General features: G+C 46.4%; 1 protein-coding gene across 1 annotated transcript in view; it reads left to right on the forward strand.

Moving 5' to 3' along the window:
* The window catches only part of LOC126539062 (VWFA and cache domain-containing protein 1), a 70,533-nt gene that overhangs the window by 24,231 nt on the left and 18,376 nt on the right, over positions 1-27,926 (forward strand). Inside the window, exons 3-14 of the mRNA XM_050185774.3 lie at positions 15,577-15,725; positions 16,222-16,328; positions 18,032-18,170; positions 19,329-19,473; positions 20,842-20,977; positions 21,512-21,598; positions 23,352-23,489; positions 24,048-24,148; positions 24,928-25,060; positions 25,887-26,036; positions 26,877-27,000; positions 27,615-27,741. Of these exons, the coding sequence (XP_050041731.2) occupies positions 15,577-15,725; positions 16,222-16,328; positions 18,032-18,170; positions 19,329-19,473; positions 20,842-20,977; positions 21,512-21,598; positions 23,352-23,489; positions 24,048-24,148; positions 24,928-25,060; positions 25,887-26,036; positions 26,877-27,000; positions 27,615-27,741 (1,536 nt within the window). The remainder of the gene's footprint in view (positions 1-15,576; positions 15,726-16,221; positions 16,329-18,031; positions 18,171-19,328; positions 19,474-20,841; positions 20,978-21,511; positions 21,599-23,351; positions 23,490-24,047; positions 24,149-24,927; positions 25,061-25,886; positions 26,037-26,876; positions 27,001-27,614; positions 27,742-27,926) is intronic.

Here is a 27,926-nt window from a genome sequence, read left to right on the forward strand (position 1 = left end):
ATTCCTAATGACGGCCAGAGGAGGTGCGGGAGGTCGTAATTAAGCGGGACCCCCATCACTCTCCCCTCCCTCCCCACGCCTCTCTTTCCGTCCGAGTTGGAAGAATAAGCGGCCCGAGTGTGTTTGTGGATGCCTGCGCCGGGCTATATAGCGTTCCCCCTCTCCCTTCGCTTAGGCCGACTTCGTGGCTCGGCGGTCCCGGTGCAGAGGCTCCCCTCCGAAATGCGCACAGGCTCCCGGCGTGTAATTAATGGGCCGACGAGGAAACTCTCGCCCTCGCCTTTTCTCGCACTGCGGCGAGAAGACCGCTTGCTCCGGGCTTTCGGCTTGCGCCGGGCGGTGGCCCCGCCGCCTTGCTCGTGAACTTGAGACGTGTAAATGTGGGAGAGAGGCGCTAGAGGCCGTAACGCTTGTTTAGCGACATTGGGTATAGCTCTTCTTCGCTTGCTTTTCTTTATTTTTTTCTTTCAATTACTCATCAAGGGATTGTTCTGGTAGGAAGTGCTTGTTATGGTACGAGGTTCACTTCATTACGGAGGAGGAGTCTGCGAGATGTATTTTGAGTTTTAGCGCGTCCGTAAAGGAGCTGTAGTTTGCAGAAGGTTGGGGTATTGGAGACGTTTGCATGAGAGGCCTAATTGGTATTCCCGTCTCGTGGTGCATGGTTTTAACGATAGAGGACACAGGGCAGTTATTGCAGCGACCAACCGTATCCTAATTAGCTGCCGGTGTCAAAAGGAAAATAATTTTAACAAAAGGCTGCACGTCAGTGATTCTGCCGCTGCCGACGCTCTACACCGACAGGTAAGTAAAGTAGGGTAGGTGAAAAACATGGCGAGGTTTAATTATAAGGGACGGTGTAGTGGAAGGCCGCGGTTTAATTTTGACCATCCGTGGTAACGAGTCTCTCTCTCTCATTTCATTTCATGCAAGATAGCATGGCGGCAGGACACCTTAACCACTGAGCCAACGCGAGGGGTAATATGGTAATTTCTCTGGCTCGGAGTCACGAGATGGCGCCATTAGCGCTGCCACTCACCTAAATATCTCCGGTGTTCTGCAAAGAGTAAATGTGCACGAACAAGCTAAAATAGAGAACTTTAAGGTTTTAGCTTGTCCACAAACTTACTTCCGATTGTGGTTTACCGGAGAGGTGTACGGCAGCAACAGCGTTGGTAGCGACATTTTGCGACACAGAATTTGATCGGCGACCTGCCTCATTCCACTTGCCTACCAGCAACTGCCAAATGTTGGAAGCGATGTGACCGTTGACGCGCACTCTTTTTACGATCGCCCTTCGACAAGAACGCCCACACGCTGGTGCTATTAGAGACTTTTAGCCTGTCGGCTATTCCGGCCAACGGGGGCGGTTTGGGCGGATTGCTGGATTTGCGGGGACGTAAACCTGAGCGGCCAGAGCTGTGCAGCCACCTGGTGGCGTAGAGTTCAACCAGACAAACACAGAGCTGAAACTGCAGTAACCCACTATATCCTGCTTTGCTGCTGGTGCAAATCTTTGGCAGTGGCGTAATTGTGAACACGATTACGCCGCTGTCGAAAATTTAAAGCAGTAGCTAAGCAGAATATAGTAATTAGCTTTGTGTTCGTGTGGTTGAGCTTTGCGCCACCAGCTGGCGCCACCAATCTGGTCGCTCGCGTTTACGCCCCCGCTAAACCGGCAAAGCGCCCGCGCTTGTCGGAATACCGGACGCACTAAAATTCTCTATTAGCTTCGCTGCTGCCGTACGTGGTTCTGGTAACCCGGTAGTCCGTAAATAGTAGGAAGTTTACGGATTACCACGGATGCATACGCCAGCAACATCTGGTGATGCAAATTCTAACGAGAGTTCACTCATAGCTAATACTGCAGTGACTTGCATATACTATTTAGCTTTAAAGCGTTAAATATTGCTGCGTGAGAAACAGTGCTGCGGGATAAAGCGTTAAATACGACCTAATTTTAGCGTGCAGTAAAAAGTACGTTTTGTTTCGGCGGTAACACAGACTCCACGAAAGAATTTTTTTCAGTGCATTGTAGTTGTACAAAACACCACAAGATGTCTCTACCAGCTTTGCCACTGCCGTCCACTGCTCCAGTAATACGCGAACGTAACGAGAGAGAGAGAATAAACATTTTTATTGGGTGAAGACGGCCATCTCGCGGTGCCTTCTTTAAAGGGACACTAAAGCGAAACAATGAATCAGTTAGGCTAATGAAGCGTTGTTTGAGAACCCTGCAGGCAGTCATATAAAAAAATATTTTTAGTATTAGATGAGAAATGAAGGTCCAAGTATCAGTATTTTAATTTCGCGCCGAATCCTCAGCGCCGGTACGTCAACATGACGTCAGGGATTCCAAAGTATGTTTTCGCATTTGGGCAGCGTTGACTGAGTAGAGGTTCCTTTGGAAAACAATGTAGTCAATTTGTACCGCTATGTATAGTTGTTAGGCCCTAGAAGATGCCATCAAAATCCAAGACGTCACAGCCATCAGGTGCGGAAAGTTCAAGTAGGCGTCGCCATCCGTATTTCGTTCTTGCGCTTTTTCTCGCTTACCAAACGTCTTGTCGTTGTAAGAATGTTTTTGGTGTTGTAGAAAGGTAATTTACTGATGCAGAAGAAATCATTTTTCACTTTAGTGTCCCTTTAACTATACAGCGCTTAAAAAGAGACGTGTTCTATCATTGCTGTCGCATAAGCGGAAATGATAAAATTAAACCCACTGTGAGCTAATGATTATTGCTGCAGCGTCTTTGTATCATCTAGCAGATACACGGAAAAGAGTCGATACAGTTATTGTAATTCTGTATGCTTCGTAGCAGGAAACGCTACGGATTCTAGAGAGACTTCTTTCACCGCTTGCATTCGCCACCAGGAAATAGTGCGCCAAATATGAACTCTATGCGTCGCGTGATGATGTAACATTACGTCGTAAAATATGACGGACTTATCGCGTGAAAGGCGTCGCATGTCTGAACGTATTTACCACCCAACGAGCAAAGTGACACGTTTGCTTCGACTAGCGGCTCCAGCGCAGCGCTGGCGCTCGCGAACGAAACATAGTACGTCGCATACAGGAAGCACAAAGGGGCGCAAGTAACACGGAATGACGTAACCTTACATCCACTTGCACGTTGTAATATACGCAGTCGTTATTCTGTAGCATGCGTAGCAGATAAAAAAAATTTGGCTTCCAAACACGCTGAGTGAGACCTTTATGACCGCAATACTTGCTTAGCTTCTGCCACGTATGAAATGGACTATATTTGACGTTGTCGTCGCAAGATGGCGACCCCGGCTATCATCTCTAGTGTACATTGCGATACATTTGTATGTAGGCCAAACCTCTACTAACGGCTCTCCAAACAGCCCGCCAAGGAATGTTGCTAACAGCTGTGAGGTCTTTAGTAAAGTCTGTGTGCCCGGTCTGAGAGAGCAATGGCAAAGAGCGGCGGCGGAAAAAGAAAAGTAACGTGAAAGAGTGAAGAAGGAAAAAGAAGGGGGGGGGGGGGGGGCGCAGGGCTATCGCCTCGAGCTGCTCCGCGCCTTGAATAGCGGCTAATGTGTCCGCAGAATAGCCGTCGCCTTGCCTGTACACCGCGCGCGCCACCTCAGACGGTGGGGATGGGGGCAGTCTCTCGTCGGCTGCTTTTGGACACTCAGGAACGAATTCCGGGGAAACGAAAGAATGCGGACGCTGTGGGCGGGGGGGGGGGGGGGGGGGGAGAGGTTTAGCGTGTGCGACATCGGTTGGTCTCGCGAATTAGGCGCGCTTTACGCCGTAGAAAAAAAGAAACCAAGAACAGCTCGAAGAGCCGCAGTTAAGAATGGTGGACGTCGCGCGTATAATTTTGAAAAGGGCAGAAAATAGCTAAATTGGATTGTTAAGTTACAGTTCTGGGAATGCCGTAAAGGTTGGGACTTCGCGAGAACAAAAGGCAGAGGGCGAGACACAGTGGGAAACATTGGGAGGATCGGTCGAAGGACGTCAAAGCGCGCATGATTTCATGGTGAGGTTTGTAGCGGTCACTGAAATTGAAGTACCGATTGCTGTTCAGTAAATATATTTATAGGTTACGTCACGGGACACAAATTATATGCGTTCACCACACAGAACTTAAGTAGCTTCAGAAGATCCGGCGCATCTATTTGGTGGCATGTCGCTTAGTTTGTCGTCGAATATCAGGGATCCTTGCTGACCACCGAATCATCCGATACTTATTAACCACCCCTTTTGCTAGTCGGCGACCTCCTCTTTCTTTTGACGTAAAATAGTGTCATTGGGACTGCTCCCAGTGCTAGGCGTGCGATCCTTCGACTGACGTCATGCCGGGCTTTATCGTGCAGCTGCGCGGCACGCCGCTAGGGGTGCCTGTCGTCTGCTACGGGGTGATCCGGACGGGGTTAACTTAAAGATATCCGTGCTCGATAACCTTCCGGTTTTGCCGCAGTTAATGCGATTACATCTGCTACCCGTTTTTAACAAGTTGTGCTCAAGCGAGGCTTGGTTGTAGTTTCCCATTTTAAGCGAGTCGACGACTGTATATAGTAGTAGTACGTCAAGGTGAAAAGCACCGGTGACGTTCTTGTGTGCGCGGTCGAACCATTGAGCTGCTGCTGGCGTTGCTCTTCCTCCTACTATTACACGCGCGCGCGCGCGCGTGAGGTCTCGTTTTCCGCCCATTGTTGCCTCCTCTTCGGCGCGTTGCCTGTTGTAGTATTACGCCTCGTTCACGACGACGCTCATTGTGTAGAGGACTCCGGGACACGGTGGCGGATTACAGGCGTCGTGTGGAGGAGGCTCGGGAGGGCGAGGGAAGGGCCGAGTCCGGACGAACTGTCGCGCCGGTGGATCGGTGGCTGCAACTGGCGTGCCGGAGCGGCCGGAGGCGGCTCGCATTTTTGAAAGCGAAGCGCGAGGAGGGGAGGGGGGGGGGAGACCCCTAGCGCGCGCGTTGCACGCGCTGGTTTCCCCTCCTGCCCTCAGACAAAAGAAAGGCGAGAGGAATAGGCAGCCGGTGTGCGACGTGCCGCCTCCTCACTCGCTGGGTGGTCTGCGTCATTGGGCGGTGGTGTGGCTTTTCTGTGGCTGGTGTCGCCGGGGAGTTACAGCCTGGGAGGTGCGGTACGGGTACAAGTTGGAAGGAATACAAATGCGTGGCAAAGGAGGTAGCCAGTTGGGGAAGAAAGCACGAAGGGGTCGTTCAGATGTTTCTAGTTTGTGTCTGACCGATCCTGCGTTTCTTCTTGTTCTGTCTGTCATCAGCCTTGCTTTTCAGGGCAGCGTGTGTTCAGTGGCAACCTAGCCGGAACGCTTGCTTTGCTTTAGGAAGGGACTCCCTCTTCTGGAACGTGCTTTTGCGCTTCGTCTGTTTGTTCCAGGTTGGACGGATTGTTACGCATCGTGTGGACAAATGAATGCAGCCTTTCATGTCTGGTCAGAGCTGGAAGAGATCGCTGATTAGCTGTTCCTTCCGTTTCGCACTTCAGGAGAGCCTGCTGTGGGGCAAAAAATAACAGCGGGAGAACTGCACAAGAGAGACGGACAGAAAGCTGCGTGTCTTTCTCTTGTGCAGTTATCGCATTTTTTTTTGTTCTTAACTCCAGTTTTTCCCAATGAGGTTTAAACAAAAGAACTTCGAAACCTGCTTGGTTTTGCCTTGGAAGGCGCTTGTCATAATCGTCATAGTCATCGTGATCTACAGCCTATTTAGATCTACTGCAGAACGAAGATTTTCTCCCAGTGATCTATAGTTGTGCCTCCCTCTGCGTCATTTCCACAACTGTTTGCATATTACGGTGCTGTGGTGATATTACACCTTTTAGGCCCCGCAATGCGCGTTTTGGGTTTCTTCACTGTGTTCGCGGACTCGTGGTCAAAAGTAGCATCACTACCGTTATTTATTACCTTTCTTTATCCGTATATGCCACATGCATATGCAGAATAAAAACGTAAAGTCAGTTTCTTGACTGACACATGCTCGTGAAGCAGGGTCGTGAAGTCATCCTCGTCACCGTACGTCCCTTGTAAGTTGGACTTTGTAGCACTTCTCGCCTAACCCTACCTTGGGTGCAGTATCTTAAGGGCGAAGATACAGATCTCATGTTTTTCCTGATCACTGTTCATATCTGTTCCTTCCGACGGCGGGACGTTCTTGTAAATCGTGCTAACGGCTCGGCGACCTACGGTCATCAAACAAAGAATTTTTTTTTCTTTTTCTGAGCGCTGTTTACATCATCATCGTCGGCCCATCACCGGATTTCATACGGCCTGTGTCTTGCCTGTGACTGAGTTACGACGCGTAATTGCTAGTGTGCTGGTGGAGAGGAATCCATCAGGGGTCGCTCGGCGGAGTGGAATTGATTGAAAGGATGGAGCGCGTGATTGGTGGAAGTGTGTGGATGAGATGTGGTTGGCGGAGTAGTAGGGAGGCGCGGGTGGGTTGTAAGGGGGGCAGGGCCATTCCCGGTGCTTGGTGACCCGGAGCCTCTTTCTCCCCGCGGTTCAGCGCTGAAGCGGGCCCTTCGGTTTCACGGCGGAAGCCGCCGTGTGAAAAGCGCTGTATTGATGGTCGGCTGCGACCGGGTCGCCCCCCCCCCCCCCCCCCTCGTAAAAGAAACGGGCCGAAGAAAGATGAGCCCCTGTGCTGAAAGCGTCTCTCCCGACTTCTTTGTGGCCGTGTTCCTCTTCTCAAGGCGGCGGCGCGCACGGCAGAAAAGGCCCCGGTGTCGCATGCAGAAATGCAGATTCCCCCCCTCGTGGTACAAGAAAACGGTTGAGGCAGGCGTGCCCCCCCCTCCCCCCGCCTTTGAGTTTGGAAACGACTCTCGTTCGCTTCGCACGCGGACGCTCCCAAATACGGCGTTTCGCATCCGGAGTTGTACGGTGCCGGTCTGCGGCGAACTACTGCTTTAGTGAAAGGGGTTGTTGGGGCGCTGGGATGGGGGGGAGGGGGGGGGGTGCAGGACGCGTGTATTGATGAACGCTGCCGCCCCGTCTGGATAGTGAGACGACGGCTGTCCTCTTTGGAGGAGTCAAAAAGGAAGTCGAGTGGGAAGGCGCCTGTGTCGGCGGGGGAGAGGGGGTCATGGTGGGTTTGAGGACGTCGGTTGAAGATAGAGGGTTTGTGCGTAGTGAAAATGGCTGAAGGGAAAGGGCGGAGCGGGGGGGGGGGGGGAGGATCTGTAGTGCACTTCCAAAAGTGGTGCTGCGAGCGGCTTCTTGTAGTAGTAACAGCAGCAGCAGCAGTAGTCGGCCGCCGACGGGGTGGCCTGCGACGCGCCGCCATGTGATGCTTGTTGGAGCTTGTCCGGCGGCGGCGGCGGCGGCGCGTCTTAAAAGCGGAGTCTCCCGCCCCCCCTCCCCCCATTAAGATAAGCCGGGCGCGGTTGGCTGGCTACGGCTTAGCTACGGTCTGCCTCGAAGCGCCCCCCCCCCCCCCCCCCACTTCTCAGTTCAAAGCACGCGGCGACCACACAGAGGACGCCCCTGCCACGGTGCAGCGGACGTCTTTGTCACGTTTTTCTTGTCGTTTTTGTGTTTTTCCTGTCGTGACGGTGTGCGGCGTTGTCGTGTTTAATTTGTGCCTTTGTTTTTCTTCCGAATTATTTATTCTTCGTGCTTTGTTTGTTTTTATCCTGACTTCCCATTTTGCAGCACTCGAGAGCGAATATTGCGGGAAAAAAAAGATGAGACACGACCTACACCATCAACTAGATTCTCTTCATTCATCATCATAATCATCAACCTATTTTATGTCCACTGCAGGACGAAGGCCTCTCCCTGCGATCTCTGCGCCAACCGATTTCAACTAGCGCCTGCAAATTTCTTAATTTCGTCACGCCACCTAGTCATCTGCTGTGCTCGATAGCGCTTCCCTTCTCTTGGTATCGATTCTGTAACCCTAATGGTCTACCGGTTATCTGACCTACGCATTACATGACCTGCCCAGCTCCATTTCTTTCTCTTAACGTCAATTCGATTATCGGCTATCCCTGTTTGCTCTCTGATCCACACCGCCATCTCCCTGTCTTAACGTTACGCCTAACATTTTTCGTTCCATCGCTCTTTGCGCGCTCTTTAACTTGTTTTAGAGCTTCTCTATCAGTCTCCAAGTTTCTGCCCCATACGTTAGCACCGGTAGAATTCACTGACTGTACACCTTTCTTTTTAATGATAATGGTAAGCTTCCAGTCAGGATCTGACAATGTCTGCCGTATGCGGCCCTACCAATTTTTATTCTGTGAATTTCCTCACAATTTACTCACTGGGTACCCTGATCATGAGAAGGAGGAGTCTCTGGTTAGCCCGACAATAATCCTGACCACCATCGACAAATCAGCGTGGAAATGTACTACTCTTTAATAAATTATAAATTATTCATGTCGCTAGTACTGTTCAGTGATTCAGCACGCCAACTGAAACGTGTATCTGAATTTGACGGCGTGAAAGCTGATCAGCTTTTCCGAAATTGCGGTTTGGAAACGACACATTAACACCTGGCTGCTTTGATTTGAACGCGCAAATCCTGCCGTATTGCCATATTCCGCCATGTTTGGATTTTGAGCGAATCTGGGAGGGGTTTAGCCCGCCATGTGAACCAGTCAGAGCTGACAGTGTGGCGGCGACCCACCGGATATGCGTTTCTGGCGGTTGCCGCCCGACGATTTCACGTCGCTATCTGCGCTGTAGTTACTGTCGTGGCGTTTTGTGACTGCCTCCCGTTGTCGTGCGGAGAAAGGTTCGCTCGAGTGGTGTCTGGTGTGGAAAGAGCTTTTCTCGCTGCTTTCCCGTGTCGTAAACTTTCGTTTTGTCTTACTGAAAGTACGCGGAACGGCCGCCAACTGCCCGATGAAGCTGTTGTCTCCTGTGCTTACTGCTCGGGAAACGAGCTTGTAGTACGACGGGCCTCTCAAAAGGCGCTGCGACATCTAGAAAAGACTTTGCCTTATACGCTGCTCACAGCGCTTGCTTCTTTACGGCTATATATACATCCGTTCAAAGTGAACCTTTCTTTCTCGAGTTCTTTCTTCGCCCGCGTGGCTTCACGCTCGCCGAGCCGCTGCGCCTTTACCGCCTGTAAAGGCTGTAGTGCTCGGCGAAGCGCGCATTTACCGACTGCTCGTATACCCGCGGCTCCTTCTTTTTGTTCTTCCACAATGGCGGCGTTGGCGGCGCGTTTTTATGGCGGCATGCTCCGGCGATCTTTATTTATCTCTCCTGTTTGCCCACGGGGCATATCCGCTCGCGTGCTAAAACGGACGGAATATGGCCGCCCTTCTTTGTCGGTGTCGTCTGCTGCTGCTGCGGCGGCGGCGGCGCTTGGCATCGCTTGGTGCTTCACTTTGGGCCGAGGCTCTGCCGCTGTCGTCTGCTTTCGCCTCCATTTTGGTCCCTTGCCCGTGGCCTTAGAAGCAGGCTATTCAAGGGTAGCGCTGTACAGAGAAATATATATATATATGTTATACCCGTGTACTAGGCGCCTTCTTCGGAAGAAGGGCTGACGCTTTTGTTTGTTCCGGAACAACGGGGTTTTCTTTTTTTTTTAACTGTCGGGATCTCTTTCCGTATGCGTCTCGCACCGCCGCCTCAGCGGTTGTCGTCCTTTTCAAGTGCGCCTTTCTGCTGCGGACGAGCTCTTTGTCGGTCGCCGAATCGCCATCTTTATTTTACGTTAGCTTTTCTTTTTCTTTCATTGGTGGCGCATAAGACTGCCGCGAGGCTTAGGGTTCTTCTCGCCGGTCTTGTTCGGAACGAGCTGTATGCGCGCACAGCTCGTCCGGTATGCACGTTTGTGCGTACCCGGTCGTGACGACGCATGCCATCGGAACTCTGCAGCAAAGTAGTTTGTTGCGCCCGATGCGGTGTCATCTGCTTCTCCCATCTCTATAAAGGGGAGGCATTCTTTTCACCACGACAGGCAGCGGCGGCGAGGCGGCTTTTTGGGCCGCCGGCATTTGCGATGCGATACGGTGACCGCGCGGGACTTGGCTTCTTAGAACGTTGGCGGACGTCGTATGTATTCGCGCGGCGCACCGACCAAAAGCTGGCGGGATTGCATTGCAGTAGACAGCCGGAACGTTTTCGTGGACGGCAATCTCGCAGACAGCGCAACGAATGCAGGGAGGAGTACGAAAAAAAAAAATTGAAGCAAATAAGGAGCCGTAGCGAAGTCGTACCCAGAATACTCGAGCGCTTCGGAAAGGACTGCGTCCGAAACGGAACGGCGCGCTGACAAGAGAGAACAAACAGCTCGCGTTCCTTTTTCGGACTGCCTCCTGCGGCCGTTATCCCCTTCTTCGTCTGCCTCGGAACACGTTATCCCATATTGCGATCACGTAATCAGTTTCGCCGTCGTATTCCGTGTGTGTCCGGCGGGTCTTGTACTGTAGCTTTCCCACCAGCTACTGTTACCACCCATTGAATCGATGCATGAGCCTCCAGCTCCCCTTACTTTCGTTTCTATGTTATTTATTTTTTCCCTCGCTGAGGCGAATTGGATTATCGCCCTCGGGAGAACGTGATTTCGCCGCTCCTTTCGTTTCCTATCTTTTTTCCCCAGCCCGCCACGACAGTGCGGGACGGGAAGTAATACTAATGGGATTTCAGACTTCACACGTATATACTGGCGGACTGCGACAGGACGAACAAAGGGCGACGTCGCTCCCGCCGTCGGCTCTGTTTCTCCGTGAAAAGAGACGTTTCCTCCCCCAATTCTTCCCCCTTTTCTTTTATTTCAAGCTTCTTTAGATTGAGAGCTCGAATCATTCGAGCGCGCTAGTCCCCAGCCATCTTCGACCTGTCGTCCCGACGCAGTCACTTCGACGTTCTCTCTCCGGCCGTCGTCCAACCACCACAGCGCGGCTATCTCTCTGTGCGTCTGTGCGTGCGGCACTAATGGAATCGAAACACGAACCTCGCGCGCACGAAAAGACAGGGCGAAGCCCGCCGCGCGCGCGCGCTCTAGGCACGAAAAGAATGGGCCGCAGCAGCTCCGGAACCATTAGCATTAGCGCACGAATTTCGGATGAACGGGTGAGGAGGGAAGGAGGGGGGGAGGTCATCTAGCCTCCGTCTTCCATTTCTGCAAGCAGTGCCTTGCTTCGGCCCCCCCGTCCCATCAACCCGCCTATTTCTAGTTCCCCTCGCAACCGGTAGGTGGTGCCTCGCTCGCTATTTCTTCGTGGGGTCCGTCCCAGACTTGGCGCCTCCGGTGACCCCTGGCGGCGCGTAATTCGTTACGGCTCACACCGGATCGTTGTTGTTGTAGCCTGTCTTCTTCATCCTCTCCCCTTCCTCTGCGGCACGGAGGCTTCCTTCCACTCCGAAAGCCTGTCGGCTCGCAGCGGGACATCGCGTGTTACTAGTGCCTCCCCCCCACTTTCCCCTGCCCTTCGTCATCTTCGTCTGTCTTGCTCCTCTTTCTTTTTTGCCGCGCACGATCATCATCGCGCCTTCTTATTTCGGCGTGGCCAGTGCCGCCGTTGTCTTGTATGTGTTGTTCTCCCGCTGACCACCGCGCGCGAAAAGCGGTGTAGAGAGAGAGAGATGGGAGAGGATGGGGTATGCACGGTTCGAAGCAGCATTCTCGTCGTGACGGCGTTTTGGCGAAGGGAGCCGGTTTTGGCACCCCACTTCGCTCTGCCGAATTTCATTCTTGGTTCTTCTAGCAGCAGCTGCTTGGTGCAGTGCGGTATATTTTTTTTTGTCCATCGAGGCACTGCGCGCGTCGCGCATGTTTGTGATTGTATGCATGCGCGGGATGCCGAAGGAGTGACCGTATCCGTCGCGTTATTTATTTCTTCACGCCGAAGCTGTCATTGGCTCTGTCGTCTTGTCGGTGTGCATGTTGCGGGAAGGAAGTGGACATCTGTCGCCATACTGCGGTGTATCCAGAGGTGCTGTGGAGCACTTGGGTAGTAGAAGCCGCAGAGCATGCAAGTTTAACAGTAGGGGCGATGGTGTTGGAGGTGAAGAAAGGAGAATGTTGGCTTTTTTCTTTGGCAGTACTATAACACCCAAGACCTGCAAAATTTAAACAACAAAACTTTGTTTATAACGCTCTTGTTGCTGGCTCCAAATCTTTTACATGGGCACCTGGTACATCGAGAGCTCGTTCATTTGTGCTGGACAGTCGCCCTTGATCCACCTACATCAACATCTGTTGTCACTTTCTTCATTACACAGTGCACTACCATCATTTGTGTCTTGGGCATCTTAAATGGAGTGCTTTCAGAAACATTTCAGGGATACCTTGAAAGTAATGCCTACTGACCATTTTGTGTCCTGTCTGAGCAATATGCGATTATAATGCTTATAGCGCAGCTGCTCAGCTGTCACTGGTGCTCTTTCTCAATCAACCTTCAGGGTGGCATCAGCCGTCAAGCAATGAACATTGTCATTGCAATATTTCAAGTGGCAGCATCAGATACTTGAATTCTGAAACTGATTTTTTACCTGTCTACTCAACCTGCATCTTGTAATATAGACCAACTGCCAAGACACATTGGCTAAAGTATGGGTAATTTACTAAATGTGGTAGTTAAACCGATCAGACAGCTCTAGGAAATATCACAAGCAGTCCTAGAATGTGCAGCGAGTTGTGTTGATCATTGCTCTCAAGTCACAGCATGACACTTGTAGTTTGCTTTAGCGTCAGCTGCATACATTGTCATTTGTTCATTGAAGGTTCCATTTCGAGCTCTTTCTGTAACATTTGGCTGTACAGTCCAAATACGAGAGGCACAGGACAGTTGAGCCTCTTAATAACCAAGTTGCAATCTGACATGAAAATAAATTTGTTATATGCAATTATTGTTATAACAATATGTTCGTTAGAGGCCGATACTGGCGTTGGTCATTCCGAATTATTAATTATATTTGTGGTTCCACTGTATAAAACTAACTCCATTCACATCTCGTCTCGCATGTAGCGTGTACATGGACCAAGTGAACATTTGCAAGCGGTCTATCGTGCAGACCAGTACCAGTTCATTTGTGTGGGAGAGATTGAAAGGGAAAGTTATCTAGCCAAAAGCAATCGCTAAACACCATTTAGTTCAGTTATTACAGTGATTTGTACTTGTTACATTTAAAACAACATTCCTCTTATGTTTGTTGCAAACTGCTGTCGCATAGCTTTTTGACTCGCTGTACTACAAACTTAAATACGCTTCAATAGGCCACCGTGCTTGTAAATCTCGGAGCAAATTTGCGGTCCCTCTCATAACTCATTACGGTCAGGGAGTAATTATTTTCATGTTACGTGTGCTTGATGATATAATGAAGCAAGAAAGATTTCCTTTTTACGAGTAATAGCTTCACCTGTTTCTCATCTTATTCTCGCACTTTGAGAACCCATGGTGCTCACATTCTTTGCAAGTCTTCATGGCACATTGTCTTAAACTGTTGCACAAGCCCAGGTCTTCAGAAACGTCCTAGAGTGTCATTCCACCTTCCTTTGTGTGGCCTAGCTCATTGTTATCTCACTGAGCTCCTGCCTTTATATCAAGGCAGAGATAAGGCCATGTGCCCAGCTTTTCTTCAAGAAGTGCTTTCGCATTGTCTTAAGGCACCTGAAAGGAGCGCCTTTTGTTGGGATTCTTATCTTGCCTGGTCTTGTGTTCTCAACATCTTTTTCTCCACCTTATCTCTCCAGTTTTTTTGTCTCCCTGCAAGAGCAGTACTGCACTTGACATCACTTACATTCAAGTGTTTTGGAGTTGTCTTAAGTTTTGAACGGGACACCTTTTGTTGGTATCTCTATCTAAGCACATCTTTCCTATCATATTCCGCTCCACTTTCTGTCACCTTTCAGAAGGCTTTTTTTTTTTTTCTTTTTATGCTGCTGTTGTCTTTCAACAGGTACCGTGCCATCTGTTCAAGTGCTCCTTGCATTGTCTTAAGACGTTGAGAGGCTCCTTTCTTTCTGTACTGAATGGCTGACGTCTCTTGTTCTTGAGATAATGTGCTTCTTCCATTGCACTTGAGTTGACAGTGGCTGCGGAAGATAAGGAACTGAGGAATGACGAAAGGGCAATGTGTTTGTCTGCTCAGCCTTGAAAGTGGTGCACAGCTCTGTGTTACTCGCATTTGAGTGTGGTGTTTTTTTTATTTATTTTTTTTTTAAAGAAAAGCTCACAGAAACATTGCAAAATAGTGGAAGGATGTCACATTGACTGCTCATAGCTTTCCAAGAAACTGAGTGCGTTTAGTTGTTATTTCTTTCTCTACTTTTTTTTCCCTGCCCTATTGGTTACTAATCTGAAGTGTCAGATTACTACTTCAGTTATTGTTTTGACATATAACGATCAAGGAAGTCGCCTATGCTTGTTCACAAGACTGCCTCTTTAAAAGGACACAAAGTAGCAAGAGTAGTTTAAGCTAAATGAATAAAGTGTATGTCCTTGGTGGTATTCACGTTTCAGTTTTTTTGTCAATGGAGGCATGTTATGCTAGAAAGAGAACATTAAGCTCCTGCACCAGCTTGCTATCATGCCATCAATTTTGGCACCGTACGACAGACTAGCTAATTGTCTATAAATAAAATTTGCCTAACATATAAGAATATTTAAGCCTCTATTAAGTATTGTTATTCTTTCCTGCATAAGATGGGCCTAAATATTCAAGGAGGGATTGATTGATTGATTGATTGATTGATTGATTGATTGATTGATTGATTGATTGATTGATTGATTGGATTATTTAAATAATGAATGAATCAAAGAAGTATGTAATATGTATTGACAAGGCATAAGTAAGAAGGTGGATACTGTAATGACCTTTCGGCATTCCTGTGCTTGAACTATCCCTCTGCGAAAATTCCATGAGATATGTGACATTACGGATGTCACAGTGTTTATCCTGCTAATAAGCAGGCCTTTGCTACTGAAGAAATGCACATATTTTTGACAGCGTAGCATAACAGCGTAGGCTTTCAGTGGCTCCCTAAGCCCTTTTGATATCCAGTCGCCTGCTTGTATGTCAATTTTCTTTTTTTTTTTTATGTGTGTTTGCGCGTTGATCATGTAGAGTTCTTCTTGTGTTTATTAATACCACTGGATAATGTGGTTGAGAAATAATGCTTACCTGCTGTGGCATATTAAAGCATTAAAATTCAAGTTGCACATTTCACTTTATGGTGCTCAAGTGCACGTTGAAACATATTTCACACTGACATTGTTGTTCGTTGTTCCTGACTATAATATTAACGTGAAATAAGTTGGCACGTGATGACACTGGCCCCTTGAGGCAAGAACGAGGAAATTTGTGGTTGCGCGCGCGCTCTCCGAGAATCAGCCATTGCTAAAGGCAGACATTCTTTTGCCAATCTGTCGCTGGTGAACTGTTTTAGCTTGTACTAGCTGGGTGACATTTCTGGTACATTGCAGAAATCATATCAGATTGTCTTGCAGCCTTGGCCACATCCATCACTCCTTTGATAGTATGGTTATTCTGTACGTGATAGTTTCCCACTCCTTCCATTGCATTTTTCTTGTACACAAGCATGAAAATTCTCATAAACACAGAAAACTTTCATCTCAGGAGTTTGTTTTGTTTGTGTTTTATTTTTCCAGATCGCTGACAAGCTGCAGAAGAAGCTGCTGTCGTATGTGGCGCTTCTGAACCGCAGTGCAGACGTTGTGGAGGAGGTCTACAGGTTTCGACAGCGGTACGCATTTCCAGCGGTGAACCCATGCTGCTTGATGGATCCGAGTGTGTTGATGTGAGTCCCTCTGCAAGTTGTCTTTGATTGCTCTGCACTTCTCGTAAACCAGCTGTAAATACCCCACACAAATGGCTCAGTACTCTGTAGTTCTTGCCCTGTACTTGAACTACTTATGTCAAATCAACTGGGTACACTGGGTAACACCTCTGTGCTTGCAAAAGTTATCGTTCCAGAAAATATTTTGAATAGATCGTGACACAGAAAGAAAGGCACAAAGCATTCACAGTACCAACATGTTGCTACCTTTTCACACTGTCCTTAATGGCAAACAGAATTACTGCAAACAGAGAACAACAGATATGGCCCTGAATTTTTCTTGCCTCCCCTTTCATGTTTATTTCCCTCAATTGTTTCAGCTGATGAAGACGAATAGACAACAGCACATCATTACTGTGAATGTTTCTTACCTCCCCTTTTAGGTTGCAATCTTTAGGAATCACATGCAGTGAGAATTACGTATTCACTGTTGCTTTTCTCTCCTTTCTCCCCACAGGATGGACAACCACTTTGGCACAGAAATCACAAACTCGACGACTTGTGACACAGCACCCCTGTCCCTGCCCAAGGGTGTTTTCAGTCCTGGGCCCAATCTCACTGATGGTCAGTGCTCATTTATTTCTAGCCTGAAGTTAAAGTGGTGTTTTGGTCTTTGAGTGGGAAACCATTTTTCAAAATGATATAACTTGAGCCAAGAATTTAAAAATGAAAAGCACATCGGAAGCAAATTGAACTGAACGCATACTATTCACAATAGCCTATAGTAACTCAGACAATTTTTTGGTTTCCTCGTGACTCACTAATTAATTAAGTTTAATTACCCAACTTTTTAGTTATTGGCTGAACACCCCAAGTATGATACACAGATTCGTAGAGCACCTATAGAAACCACCAATCGAGTTGTTTCCTTTAAGATACATCTCATGTAGTCCTTTTTTCCGGGTTGCAAAGAAAGCCCGCGAAATATAAAAAAAAAATAAATGAAAATGTGACGGAGCGTTTATGCAGTGGTATTGTGCTGCTCTCAAGCGTGCATTCGGTGAACAAGGTCGGCTGCATCGTGACTGGCGATGAGGGAGCGGCAGGGCATTCTTTATCTCATCGGCAGTGCTCTGCAAGGAGCATGCGTTTTCACCTCATCCAATGGGAGCCGACCTTGTTCACGGAACGCACACTTGAGAGCAGCACGATACCACTGCGCAAGCGCTCTGTCACGTGGCTTTTTTCATATTTCGCTCGCTTTCTTTGCAACCGGGAAAGAAGGACTATGTGAGACGTATCGTAAAGGAAACAACTCGATCGGTGGTTTCTGAAGGCGCTCTACAAATCTGCATATCATACTTGGGGTCCTCAGCCAATTTTTAAAGAGTTGGGTAATTAAACTTAATCATTCAGTGAGGTATAGGGAAAACAACAAACTGTCTGAGTTACTATAGGCTATGGCGAATAGGATGTGTTCGGTTCAATTCACTTCCGACGCACCTTTCATGTGTAAATTCTTGGCTCAAGTTATGGACACCCTGTATACGTGGTGACCCAATATGAAACTGAGCAGATAATCACTATTCCAGCAGTGATTGCTGCAGAAGTTAAAGCTAAGACATATGCCTTGTTATATGCCTTGAATGTAGGTCAGGTGTCTTCTATCATACTGGTCCCCCTTGTGTTTATTGATTTTCAGTGATAAACAATTGTAGCTGTTTTTTCGGGTTCCTAAAGCCACGTAGTTGAGCTATATGAAGTATGTTCTAGGCGGCCCCATGGGGGGTGGGGGTTAGTATTTATTTACTTCAGTATTTTAATAAGTGGAGAGTTTGATTCTAAGTTTAATCCCTGTAGGGCGACAAAATAAGCGGACATTTCGCAATATATTTTCCAGATCTGCGCTCTCTCGCACTTTCACTTTCTTGCTAGAGGCTGCTGCTGCGATAGTATTGCTTTGTATCGCACATGCTTCCAGGCCCTTGTGTTTCAAGGGCTCTGGGAATGCAGTAATGCTTTTTGGAAATTTTTACCAAGGACATATTATCATCTTTTCAGAGTGTATCAAGACACTCTGAATTTATTACATGTACATTTTACGGACATTACAATGACTGTTTTTGAGGCCTCTTTACAGCCATGTCACAACCAACTCTCGTAATTCATTACTACACTGTGAACTCATTAACTGTGGCCTGGTGCTCTTTAACCATAGTTGCACCACAAAATGCAGAATTAATCATCAAATGGGTGTAGAGTAGTGAGTACGTCAATGCTTGTTCATCACTTTATCCTTTTTGCTGTACTCGCCCTTTACCCTGCAGTGTTCCGCAAGAACTTGGAGTCGCACCCATCAATTAAGTGGCAGTACTTTGTGTCTGCTGCTGGCATCCACACAGAGTACCCTGCCTACAGCACCGTCAGGAAGTGGTCGTGCAGGCATGTCGACGACCTTCGGCACAGGTGAGCCAACGTTGGTAGTAAGTTCATGTGTGGATGGGCAGGTTTGAGGGGGCTGGTTTTGGGTGTTTTATGTGTGTGTTTATGTGTTAGTTGGTCACCATGAGTGCAGATGTGGAGAGTCAATACCGCAGGAACGCAAGAGGCAAGGTTGTCATGGATAAGGTTTGGATGTAAAATTCATTGTGTCAGAGTGGTGATTTATTCAAAGGCATGCAGGAACATCTCCTTGGGAGGGCCACTTCTTTCTAATTGCAGTCTTCCATATCATCCATTCAATGCAACCTCATTAGATTGACATGGCACAATTTTTTTATCTAATAATCTTCTCTGCCGAGCATCTCGTTCTGTGGCAAACTTGTGTGCATCCTGATGAGATGTGCCCGCAAGGGATTATAAAGGACAGATATGCATGCAAAGGTAGACAGAAGTGTTTCATGGTTGTGCATTAGACTTTGAGAGTACTGTGAAGTGGGATGGGGGATGAATACAAGGCTGTAATTGTTCGGCGTTGTGCATGCAGTTACCTTCAGGCCTTCTATTTTGTTGCATGCGAAGATCACACTGTGTCATCGCGAATGTGCCATCTTGCACAACTCTAGTACCAGCACATTTCCAGCTTTTTATCACACAACTTTGCATTCCTGTTACTGCCAAGTGATTCAGCTAGTGAAGAATGCTTTTTTTTTTTTCCATGCTTTTTGCAATGTCACAGATTTACACTGGAGCATGCCTTCATTTCGTGAAACTCTCCCAACGAGCTAACTACTGTTTACTTTTATCATTTGAGCAACCACTCTATTAAAATACAATCAAACCTTGTTATGACTGAGTTACATTCAACACGAATATGCCTTTGTCATATCTTAATGATTCATTAGAAGCATGCATGCTAATCAACAAAAAGTGTAAATTTTAGATCTGCATCATTATATTTAATAATTTGTTATATCTGTGTTCATTATATTGAGGTTTAATGGTATGCTTCAAAATTGTAAAATACTTGCATTATCATATTTTTGGAAATAAGATGTCCACAAAGTCCTGATTTCACCACTGCACGCACTGATATACAATGCCGGGACTAAAGTGCATCGGGTTATTGCGTAATACTGACTCTGTTAGTAACTCAGTCGCATGCTATCATTCCTGATGTATTAGGGACATCTACCTGGCCACGGTGCAGCCACACACAAAGCACGTGGTCATTGTGATCGACCACGGGAACTCTCTGAGCCCCAAGCAGCTCGTCACAGCCAAGGCGGTTGCCAAGTACGTCCTGTCAACGTTGTCCCACCACGACAGGGTGAGCCCCCACAGCCTTTCCGTTTTTCACTTGCTTCGCTTGTCAGTGGGCTGTCATGCGCATAAAATGACTGGAAAGCATCAAACGTTTCTTAATTTTACACCATGGATTTATGTTTGGGGATGTGTTCTAAGCTGTGTGCAAGTGCACCTTTCATACTTTTATATATATATATATATATATATATAAGGAGTATTGAACGGGCACCAGTAACAACTGTGGAGACTACCTAGAAGGATAGAATGTGGTTCTCAAAGTCTCTTGGCATTTTTTTTTGACGCCACCAAGGGATAACTGAGACAGCTGCAATTGAAGGCAGCAAATTGTGTGAGAAGACAGGTAGAGATAAGTCATCCACACATCATGAGCACAACATTGAAATCCTGCATGTCACCTACGATACCAAAAGTAATGCTCTGTCAGGTGGTACCATTGCACAAGTCAGAGGGTTGTACAAAGGAAACACCACATTTGTGCAGTTCTGTAGAACTCAGGACCTGTGGCATACTTTCGTAGTCTAATTAATTCTTCTGGAGCAAAACTCAACAGAATTAATCCAAGCTGCATTTTCAATCCAAATTGTCTCAAATGCAAATTATGAGGGGTAGGACTACTGATTAGTGAGACATAGTCACATCTTCTGTAATTTCAGATTAGTTGGTTAGATTCTCTCATTTCCTAGCTTGCAAACTCCGTCTAACTTGTAAAAGTGGCACATCGGGCATTTCAACACGTTAATCTACTAATCTACTTTAGGTACTCTTTATGTTTGGCTTTGGTGCCCCTTTAAAGAGTACACCATAACTTGAAGAGCTCAAAAATCTTCAGGAGTACACATTTCCACATAAGGCTGTGTTGTGGCAGTATGTGAAATAAAAGTGCAAGTGGGATTCTCTCGCAAATTGCTGCAGTTTCTATATGCGCACCAGAATTTGGTGCATTGATTTTTAGTGAAATTACCATTAGTTTCTGTGCCCTGCCTGTTTGGAAAATGCAGTAGAACTCATGCTAATTTTGTGATAGTGACCATGCCACGGACAAAGCAAGCAGTGATTCTGCTATCAATTAATAAAAAAATATTATAGTTTGTGTTGAAAATTTTAGCATTTATCAGCTGTATTTCCTTTCCTATCAGCTTCACTGCGCGGAGCAATTCGTGCATGTCAACATGTTAGTGCCATTGAATTTATATTTAGATCACTGTCGCGTAACTTGTAGGGCACCCTCAAGTTTCTGGTTGAATGGCTGATGACTGAAATTGTAATGCTGTTGTGGTTCACCTGCTTTTTCAAGCAGGCAGATAGATCACTATAGTTGACCTTACTCATTAGGATATGTCTGTTTGGCCCTGTTCACTTTATTTTCCAGGTTGGTCTGATTGGTCTGTCGGGAGAGCCAAAGTTTCCTCAGAGCGACAAGTGCCTGTCCAAGGAGATGGCCTTTGCCACCTACGAGACCAAGTACCACTTTGGCCGCTTCATCGATTCTCTCCAGAAAGCTCCTAGTAGGTGTTCCGCCTCCTCCTTGAAAGACATGAAACCTACCCTCTTGCATGGTTCATGTGTTCTTGATCATTATGCTGAATTTCACATCAGTTCTTCCCATTTTTTTTTCTTGCTGCCCTTGTTTGCCGTATGTTTAAACTGTAATGGATGTAGGAAGCATTCGTGGAATACAGTCAAAATAATTTCTTGACCTGTTGGCGAGATTGGTGGCTGTTTTGGAAGTTGTTGAAGACACAGGATTATGCTAAAAAACTCCAGCCAACTTTTGCAGAAGTTGGTATGCTATCAGCTGCCAGTTGCTATCAGCTGCTATCAGTGCCATTAAGGTTCTTAATTATTGGCATAACAGCATTTTTACATGTGCGCATATTGTACATCAACCAATGTGGCATTGCTTTTAACAACTAAAGGTGCACTTTCCCCAAGATATATTTTGTCACAGTTCTCTGTAGCTCCATTATTGCTGCTACCTTCCTTATTTGAAATTACTTTTGTTGAAAACTCAAGTTCCTTCTGCGATTTCTTGCTTTCAGATTCTACCAACCACCGAGTCGGGTTCAGCAAGGCATTCGAAATGATCCAGAAAAGCCTTCGGCCCTCCAAGAACATTTCAAAGCAAGGTTAGTACACCTTCTCATTTTTGCTACAGGAAAACCTCGTTAAACCGTACCCGCTGAAACAGTAGTTTCATTTGAAACGTAGTAAAGTCAAATCCCTGACTCAGTGGCCATTGAACATAATGCGTTTTGTATCCGGATAAACCGTACCAGCGTATTGCGATGTATCAATTAACACATAGTGTTTCCACTTTTCGTCGCAAAAATATGGTGGTACGTCGGCCCGGCAGAACAACCGAGCCTCAGAGATCAGAACGGCCTCCAAGTGCAAGCACAGAGGGCGCTTGGAAGGGTGCTGCCACATCAATATCAACAACATTTCAGCACCGTGCCAGAGTCGGAGCATTGTGGCCTGTGTTGTGGTGTCATGTAAGCTAGGACAAAAACCGGTTACTCAGCATAGAAGAAAAATTGGGCATCGTTTGTGCGGTCGAACGTAGCACAAATAAGTTGGTGCGAAAGAAGATGCGAGAGGGATCTATCGTTGACTACGGTATGTGACATTTGGAATGCGAAGGAGAAGTTGGTCGGCAATGCTGCTGCAACAGCAAAAATACATCGGCTACGAGGTTCAACTTTTCGAGGTTTGGCTTTTCGCCATTGTTTCATCTGTTATTGCCGAAGTATCGCCGAACAATAGTGATGAGGATGACACAGAAAGCGACAGCACGGCCGATTTAGGCCCGACAGTGGCAAATGCTGCGTGTTACCGCTGCGCGTTACATCAGCCTCATGCGTGTGTTTACCGAGAAGAGGGGGCTGGCAGAAAGGCTGGCTCATAGCTTGAGTGAGTTTGAGCCCGCCGCCGTAGCTGCTAGCCTGCCACGGCATCAAACAAAAATAACATACTCTTGTCGCGCAAAGTGAATAAATACTGCATGTTCTCTGCCCTTTCATGGCACTGTCTCGTAGTTCCATTTTTGACAGGTAAGTGGGCAATATCACGCTATTTCAGTTAAGCAGTACTATTGTTTAGTGCATACCTTTTCCAAGCTCTGGCCAACTACGGTTTAATGAGGTTTCATTGTATTTTCTAGCAATTAGTTTCATCTCTTATACTATACATCATATGGTTTGCATACTAGTAGACTTTAATAGGTCTTCATTTATGGTCTTGCGCGGTGCGATAGAATCGCCACACTGGTCGGTGCAACATCTAACAGACATTCTTTCCCCCTTTAGTAGCATCTAATTATCTTCATCCACTGCTATAAACTCATTCTTATTTCTGTGTTACTTTATTCGTAGTAAACTGCCAGTTTCTCAAAACAGCACTCTATGAAAGCACAGCAGTGGGCTTCCCTTGCTTCAGACGTGCCCAAACAAGCACGGTGTTGCTGTACATGTTTTTTTACTCTAGCCTACTTGGCTACACTATCCTACGCTACAAGGTTTGGCTGTATTAGTCATGGTAGTTAAAATAGATTTGCTATATTTCTTGCCTCTTTTGGAAATTTCCCATCTTGCGACACATTTACTCAGATTTATTCCTGCTACCCGCCTTGGTTGCTCAGTGGCTATGATGTTGGGCTGCTGAGCACAAGATCGCGGGATCGAATGCTGGCCACGGCGGCCGCATTTCGATGGGGGCGAAATGCGAAAACACCCGTGCGCTTAGATTTAGGTGCACGTTAAAGAACCCCAGGTGGTCGAAATTTCCGGAGTCCTCCTCTACGGTGTGCCTCATATTCAGAAAGTGGTTTTGGCACGTAAAACCCCATAATTTAATGTTAATTTACTCCTGCTCACTATGCAGCCGAGGCGCTGATTGTCTACGTTAGCCGGGGCCTGCTGTCGTCGATTGCGGATGCTCGGCCGGTCTTGGAGACGATTGCAAGTGGACACAGAAGCAGCGGCCATCGTGTTGTCATCAACACCTATGCAGTCATTGACGGTGAGTGTAATATTTTCTGTGGATCTTGCCTGCAACTTTTTGCGTAGCTAAATGTGCTTTCACATGAGTAGCATATGTACAACTAACCTGTCCTGAACCCTGTGATGACAAAGCTAAAGCCATAATAAAGTTGGCTGTGTATTAACTGAAAAAACTGAGTACAGAGTACTTTTGTTCTCAAACCATGACTTGTTTCGACAGAGCCTTTGTACCCTTGTCTGCAATTTGCTTTAGTTTGCAGGAGTCCAAAAGAGACAATGATAATTATGGATTAAAATTGTGAATGATAAAAAATGACTATGTGCTGTTAAAATGATATTTAGTCAGTGAATATTATACAGAAAGGCAACAGTAGAAATCTTGTTAAAAAGTTGTTTAATAAAATTTGTGTTTTACAGCTGCTTGGTAGGATGCGCTCATGATGACGCATTGCGAGATAGTACTTAAAATCTGCTTTAAAAGACAAAAATAATCTGCCCTCTGTGCACATAAATGTACACGACTTGGGGAATTGTTAATCAGCTGGTCTGATTCTATCTTTTCTTGCCTTTCTCATAGATGGCAAGCCCATCATGTACGAGACATCATTTCTCAAGGACATTGCTGAACTCAATTTTGTCAAGTACAACGTGCCTGGCGTTCCGTCACCAGAGCTAAGGGTGAGTGTCTCGCTGTAGGCATAAGATTTTGCTGCTGCAGTCAGCACTGCGAATTTTTGGGACTTGTGCTGTACTTTTTGTGTGTTTGATACACTTCTACAGCTCTGCCTAGCATAGCCTGTAAGTATTTGACATTCGCACTTCATCTGTGCACGTTTAATGCCCAACATATCATTGTTTTAAGCACTGGTTTTATCTAAACTTGAAATGTGTTAGTCAAGGATTGTGTAGCCTTACAACTCTTCTGTATTCACAGCCACACAAGTAATCTACACAGCTTGTACCTCAGAATTGGTTGTTGAAGTAATTCACTGCTCTTGTTTATGGAATAACCACACAAACAAATGCAACTACTTTCAACAACTGTTAAATTCTGTCATTGCTTAAATCATTGCAGTCTATTTGTGCTGATTAACCTCCACCACTTATATACAAATTGTGTGTTGTGTGACATGAGCTGATGACTTATATAGATTGCAAACGTCAGAAAGAAAGCAGCAGAAACTTGCAACCTGTTATAAGGTTAATGATGACACCAGTCACCAACTCCTGAGACTGCCTGTGTGGTGACTGGTGTAAATATTCTATATGTAGTGCTCTCTAGTGCGACATGGCTTTGGGAAGCCTGCATCGCAAAATGGCATCTATCATGCAGCAATGTTGTGCATACCATCTCAATATATTCAAGGTTGTTTTGGTGCAATGTTCACATCGAGGAGCTAAGCTGCTTCTTCCCAGATGAGGCCATCAGTTAAACTCTTCCATGGTTCTGTTCTTAGGGAGCCATGGTGGCCATCAACTCCACTGAGAACCTCAGCTTCACAATGGGCCAGTTCTACTCTGCCTTGAGCTTTCACCGGCATCCTACGTCGGTTCACTTCTCTTTGCCCTGGTTCGATAACATTAGCAAAGGTAAGTCAGAACTCCTGTGTTGTTCCTCTGTTTTATGTGTGTGTGTGTGTGTGTGTGTGTGTGTGTGTGTGTGTGTGAGAGAGAGAGAGAGGAGGGGGGGGGGGGTTGTAAAATTGTGGTGCCAGCCAGCCCAAGTTAACATAACATGTGCTTATTGCACTCGAAACAGTGTGCAAGTTAGCAAGGGACGAGGTAAAGGTCCTCATAGAAATACTACTAGAGAATCGAGTTGTTTTACCCCTCTCCTTCCATAAGTATGCACTGGATAGAATTGATTTTTCCTTACGTCCAGTTTTCATGTGGGCACTGTGAATGTGATCAGGTGTAATGTTCAGCACCCTAGAATTCTGTGTTTGCATGCTTGCATTTACAAGTGTTATGGCATTGTTTAAATTTCAAATTGATATAAAACCTTGTTAGCTTCCAAGTTAGGTCCGAGCATTTGCAACTGTTACATTCTGTTGCATGACAGTGTTTTCAAGGGTATATAGCTTTAACTCCCGTTGCCAATCATTGTTACAATTTTGCCCGTCTCTTCGCCTGATAATGCACTGGCACTTCACAATTGTGCAGTCGGTTTGTGCTAGCATGAATCATAACAGTCATTATACCAACTCCCTACTGAGCGGTTTGTTCATTTCTTGAGTATCCCTGTTTGCTGAAGCATCTCTGGTTATGGTAAAATTTCCTGTGCCTATAGCTCAATGCAAACCAGTTTCCCTCATTGCTGTTATTGGATTTCACTCCACAGCCATTTAGTGCAAATTAATGCTGTCCTGCAGTTGCCTCTATCTTATTGCCTGCTTGACTCTGGTTATCTTTTCAGACCTGGTGATAAGCATCAGCAAAGCAGTGGTTCACCACGGTGTTCTCTTGGGCGTCGCTGGCGTGGATATCTCGGTGTCGGACATGGCTGAAGACATTGTCTACTTCTCAAAGTCTCAGGATGTCTATAGCTTCCTTGCAGAAAAATCAGGTGAGCGAAGGGACTTCTTTAAATTTCAGGAAACTTAAATAATATAATGTGTTGTTTGTGGCAACTGTGGGTAAGATATGTACAAGAGGTGATTGGAGGTCATTGCAAGAAGCCAGGCAGGGAGGCAGTCTCGGAGTGGACCGTGATGACATTGCCAAATAAATTATAAGGCATAGCTTACGATGGCGGACCATCGTGTGCTCTCTAATATTTTCTCTTTTCTTTTAATGAATAAAGTGCTCATGGTATTGCTATGGTCCTTTCCTATCTTTTACCTTATGTCAAGGTCACACAAATATTCCTGCTAGTTTAGTCCTTACATTGTTTTTGGTTGCACACATTGCGATGCACAGAGCAAATGTGTTCAGCAACGTAGGGTTAGCTCTCAGTTGGTTCTGTTTTCTCATAGTTTTTTTTTTCTTTTTTTTCCCCCATCTTAGAATGTAACTTACACTTGCATTATGGTCAGTTGAGGAAAGCTTGCGTTGTTAGCAAATATGATAAGCCTGCCAATGATAGGCTGTGTGGTGTGGCAAAATTTTGCGGTTTGAAAAGACAGGCACAGAAAATGGGGGCTTTTAAGAGGAACAAAAACGAAACATGTTCCGCTTAGTTCGCCTTGTGTCTGCGTTTTTTATGCCTGCCTTCTTTTTTTAAAGGCACGAGGCCTTTTCTACTCACTCGGCTTGCTGTCATTCTTAGTGTGCCAAAGCTAACATGTTTGGGAGGAAACCTCCTCTCTCTTTTCTTTTTTTTTTCAACTATTTGCCAGTGCATGTATTTTTAATGTGGTTGCACTTTGGTCACCTTGTGCCATCTCTGATTTTTCTCCTGCCTCAGGTGTGGCCATTGTGCACCCAGCGTTGTCCAAGCCGTCGTCAGTGTCGGAGCAGCCAATGCACACGGACATCCTCCACCTGGAGAACAGGCCTGGGTTTCATGCCGTTCGACAGGACCTTCTGAAGTGAGTTGCTGGTCATTTGTGGTGCTTAGATTGTTGCGCATTTGCAAGCTTTTTAGCCTTTCAAATCGGAGACCCTGCACCGTGATTGCAAGCACGCACGTGGTGTCGGCCGACTACGACAGGAGTGCTTTCTGAAACGAAGGAAATAGCACACAGGCACTCGCATGAAAATACATAAATTTTTCTGTGTACTAGTATAGTATAGAAAAGAAGCATGTAGGAGTTTCGTTTAATTTCTCTGTTAACTTGGGAGAAAAATGTCACTGCCCAAAAACATGTTGGTGCTGCTAGGCGCTGAGGATTTTAGTAACGGGAGTGATGTGCTTCATTATGAAAAATAAAACAAGGCTAGAGTTTTAAATTGCATGCTTCTGTAAAGCCTATGATGTTTGACTTTTATAAAACAAGTTCTCTGCAGAATTTTTTTTTTTTCTCACTGCTTTTAGTGACTGTGGTTTGAAAGTTCCTTGTACGTGGTGGCCTAAAATTGGTGGCCTAAAATGTGAAGTTTTTAATGCTGTGTTGCTCATTTCTGTCCAGCACTTTTTATGTGAAACCACTGTCACCTACAGTGCGAACACAACTGAGGAGTGCTTCTGTTTTTTGTATTACAGTGGTTCTAGCGGTGAGAACAAGCTCACACTTGCATCAGTGGTGGAGTCCCCCGATCGTGCGACAAACCTGGTTGAAGCCGAGCCAGCTGAAGAACAGTTGTCTGAAGTTGTCTACCGCTGGACTAGGGTGAGTCTGTCTCTCCAGCACCATTTTCTTTTTTTCTTGTTCTTCTTTTTGAAGTCTTCGTTTGTAGAGACAGCCATGTCAGTTGGACTGTCTCCGTTTAGTCGAGGCCTCCGTGGTAAAGTGTTGGCATTGATTGTTTCTGCGTTATCAACATTTTGTAATCAGTCATTCTTAGCCTCATTTCG

This window comes from Dermacentor andersoni, chromosome 11 (assembly GCF_023375885.2).
Source record: "Dermacentor andersoni chromosome 11, qqDerAnde1_hic_scaffold, whole genome shotgun sequence".
In the NCBI taxonomy this organism is placed as follows: domain Eukaryota; kingdom Metazoa; phylum Arthropoda; class Arachnida; order Ixodida; family Ixodidae; genus Dermacentor; species Dermacentor andersoni.